This window comes from Poecilia latipinna, unplaced genomic scaffold (assembly GCF_001443285.1).
Source record: "Poecilia latipinna isolate Pla-1442-1.1 unplaced genomic scaffold, P_latipinna-1.0 Scaffold3155, whole genome shotgun sequence".
NCBI lineage: Eukaryota > Metazoa > Chordata > Actinopteri > Cyprinodontiformes > Poeciliidae > Poecilia > Poecilia latipinna.
Window position 1 is genome coordinate 17,786 of NW_015115771.1, and position 3,295 is coordinate 21,080.

At 43.9% G+C, this 3,295-nt stretch overlaps 2 protein-coding genes across 4 annotated transcripts in view; both read left to right on the forward strand.

Annotated features, from left to right (window-relative positions):
- The window catches only part of LOC106940273 (peptidase inhibitor 16-like), a 14,604-nt gene extending 12,546 nt beyond the window's left edge, over window positions 1-2,058 (forward strand). The window contains exon 8 of the mRNA XM_015022972.1: window positions 190-2,058. Coding sequence (XP_014878458.1) covers window positions 190-529 — 340 coding nt within the window. The 3' untranslated portion in view covers window positions 530-2,058. The remainder of the gene's footprint in view (window positions 1-189) is intronic.
- Window positions 2,059-2,580: 522 nt separating this feature from the next.
- Window positions 2,581-3,295, forward strand: part of LOC106940274 (uncharacterized) — a 19,864-nt gene continuing 19,149 nt past the window's right edge. Inside the window, exons 1-2 of one of the 3 annotated variants that reach the window (XM_015022974.1) lie at window positions 2,581-3,114; window positions 3,191-3,238. In XM_015022974.1, coding sequence (XP_014878460.1) covers window positions 3,215-3,238 — 24 coding nt within the window. In that variant the 5' untranslated portion in view covers window positions 2,581-3,114; window positions 3,191-3,214. Of the gene's footprint in view, window positions 3,239-3,295 lie in introns of all 3 variants that reach the window. The other 2 variants (XM_015022973.1, XM_015022975.1) reach the window with 2 other exon arrangements.

Genomic DNA, 3,295 nt, shown 5'->3' on the forward strand with positions numbered 1-3,295 from the left:
AAAAAAGTATACTTAAAGTATACTAAGTACAACTTGAAGTTGTTCCAAAAATGTACATTGAAGTATACTAAGTATACTAAACATTGTAATTTAATACTATTAAAATATACTAAGCACAAAAGAAGTTGTTCCAAAATAGTTTAAGTACATCAATCAAAGTATGCTAAAGTATACTTTTTTTTTTACTAGGGCAGCTGCCAGTCCTTCATCAACCAATGAAACCATCACTGCTGTTCCTGCTGCCAGTACTCCCAGTATGACCCCCACGGCAGGCAGCGCTGCAGACTCGCCTCCTCCAGGAACTGCAGAGCAGGAAGTCTTCTTCTCTCCCACATCCAGAGCGCCGCAGGAGGAAGAGGAGGCTGGGAAGAGCGATGAGGAGGAGAAGAGGGAGGAGAGGGTCATCAGGAAGCCGGAGATCTGGCAGAAAACGTTTCCTCAGTCCAACATCTCGGCCGGTTCCGGTTCTGTGTGCGCGGCGCCGGTCCTGCTGGCTGGCCTGGCCGGGCTCCTGACTCTGTGGCTGTGAGCAGAACTAGGAGGACCGCCGGGGAGCGAACGGCCTCCCGCTCTGACCCGTAATAATTCACAAGCTGCTGTTTTAACTGCGTCTGGACTGGAAACTGGGTCAGAGAACCTGATTCAGCCTGAACAGAACCAGAACCAGACCCTGACCTGGAGGAAAACGCGCTGATCTGACGGGAACAAACCCAAACCAGAGACCGGAAACTGGAAAAATAAGAGTTTTCCACTGGAGCAGGTTTACCTGCCGAAGCTGGTAAATTAGAAAGATGTCTCACTCTTTTAAAAATCTCACATTTAAGAAACAAATCTATGGGCTTCCTTTAAAGTTACACAGTCAGAAATTAACAGCATTAATTTGGGTTACTTAGCCTGTCATAACGGGATAAAATTGGGGTTCATATTTCAGTCATTTTTTTAACCATGTCATTATTTCATTAGCATTTGTTACAGTTAGCAAGCTAATTATTTAGCTAGCAAGCTAAATATTTAGCTAGCAAGCTAAATATTTAGCTAACGAGCTAAACATTAAGCCTCAAACTGAATATTAAGCTAGCAAGCTAAATATTTAGATTCCAACTAAATATTTTATTTGCAAGCTAAATAGTTAGCCTTAAAGTGAATATTTAGCTTCAAAATACATATTTAGTTTGGAGCTAAATATTTGTTTTACAAACTAGTTATTTACGTTTATACTAAATGTTTACCTCAGAGCTAAATTTAGTAGATATGGAGATTTAATTTCTAAATATTTATCTAAAACTGTGACTTTTATAAATAAATGAATGGAATGAGGAAAAATATGACTTTGAAAAATAAAGCCCCATTTTCTTCTTTTAAGCTAAATAACCCAAATAATTCCTGTTTATTTTGTAACTCTGTAAAAGGCGTCCCATATGAATCCAGTAAAACTCCCAGAGTTTACATTGTGACATTAAAGTGACGGTTCATTGGATTGCTGAGGCGTAGTCAGTATCTTACCTCAGGATTGATCAGGAACAGTGTGGTGTCTGAAATCAGGTGTCCCTTCCTGACAGTCCAGGTCCTGCGCTAAGCTAACAAGTCCTTCCATCTAATTCCCATTTTTAATCATTAAATGATCCCAGAATAATCACCGGAAAACAAAATCAGCATCTTCGCATAAAGTCCACGTTTGTCAGATTTTCTATTTTGTTGCATCGTTTTCTGTTTCTTTGGCGACTGTGGGAATAAAGTTTTTAATATTTTTGTTGATTTGTGACGTCTCTCCATGAACTGTCGGAGCAGATGTCTACGGAGGACCGTCCCTGTCTCCATGGTAATGAGGGTTTTAATGTTCACTACAGAACACATCAAGTTGGAGACGTTTTCACTGGGAGTCGATGGAAAATGTTTGAAGTGATGAATCTGCTTCTGCATCTCCTCTCTGACTGACACTGGATCATTTATTGACCGGAGCAGCCGCAGCGGCTAACTGTCTGCTAACCGTCGGCTAACCAGCAACATGATGTAAATGTCTGTAAAAAAAAGAAATAAATCCCAACATCCTCCCCACAATGCAGGATCGCAAAGTGTTTTTTTTTTTTTAACAGAAAACTCAAACACTCAAACCTCAGCGTGAATGAGACCGGACCAGAACCAGAACCATATCTGTATGGCTCCCAGTACTGCATGTCAGGTTCTTTATGGCAACCATTCAGCTGTTAAACACCTGGGTGGACCTAGCCCCGCCTTCGAGGCGCCGCTCTGCCCCCACTCAGCTCCTCCAGACTAGCCAGCAGCAATTAGCAAACATTATCATCGAAGCTGCTGCTCAGAGCAACGCTGGTAAAAACATTAAAGGGTTAATAGAGGAGTCATGTTGGGATGACTTCCTGGAGGTGGAGCTTCAGAATGGGCAGGAGTTCTTAAAGAAACAGAGGCCCAATTTAAAGGAGTTAAATCAGTAAGTACATTTTTTTTAGTCATATTTCATATATTTAGCATTTTTATAACAACAGAATTTAAGAATTTAACATAGTCACTATATTTTGGTATAAATGGAAAACACAGAATACTGACCCTTTAAGGTTTTATTCCTGGTGGGATTCAGCATCATTTGGTCACATGGTCAGTAGATGGCGCTCTAACACCAAACCAGGAGACGTGATGAGTCACTGCACAAAATAGTAACTTGTTTTTATGGAGGGATGAAAACAGGAGATTAAAGAAAGAAATGCGTAAGATCTGCATGGTTGGATGGTTGGGTGTTGGATGGTTGGCTGCCAGCTGGGTGGAGGTTAAAGGGTGAACGGGGGGAGGTTGCCTGCATAGCAAAAACAAAGTGATGACAGAGGAAGAAAGGAGAGGAAAAGGCTGAATGGATTCAGCTGAGCTCTCAGCCAATCAGAGAGCCCGCCTCTGCTCCTTCAGCATCCTTGCTCTGTGATTGGCTGCTGGGAGCGGCGCTGCAGACACAGCAGGCTGAAGAAGAGGAGGACAGATGTTCTTCATCCCTCTCTCTGGGTTTATTTAACGCCATGGACCTGCAGCCCACCCGCCGCCGCTGCTGCTCGCCCCGCGGCATCATGGGAGCTGGAGTCCCGCGGGGCCACAGCTGATCAGCTGAGGATTGTGGGTCAGCAGAGTTGGAGATGTGAGGCGGTGGGCGGACGGCGCTGAAAACTCATCCGTCCTTTTCTCTCTGCAGCTTCCTGTCCGCCGCGGAGCAACGATGGGCTGCAGGCTGAGCCGCAAGGTGAGAGGATGGATGGATGGAGGGAGGGAGGGATGGATGGAGGGATGGATGGAGGGA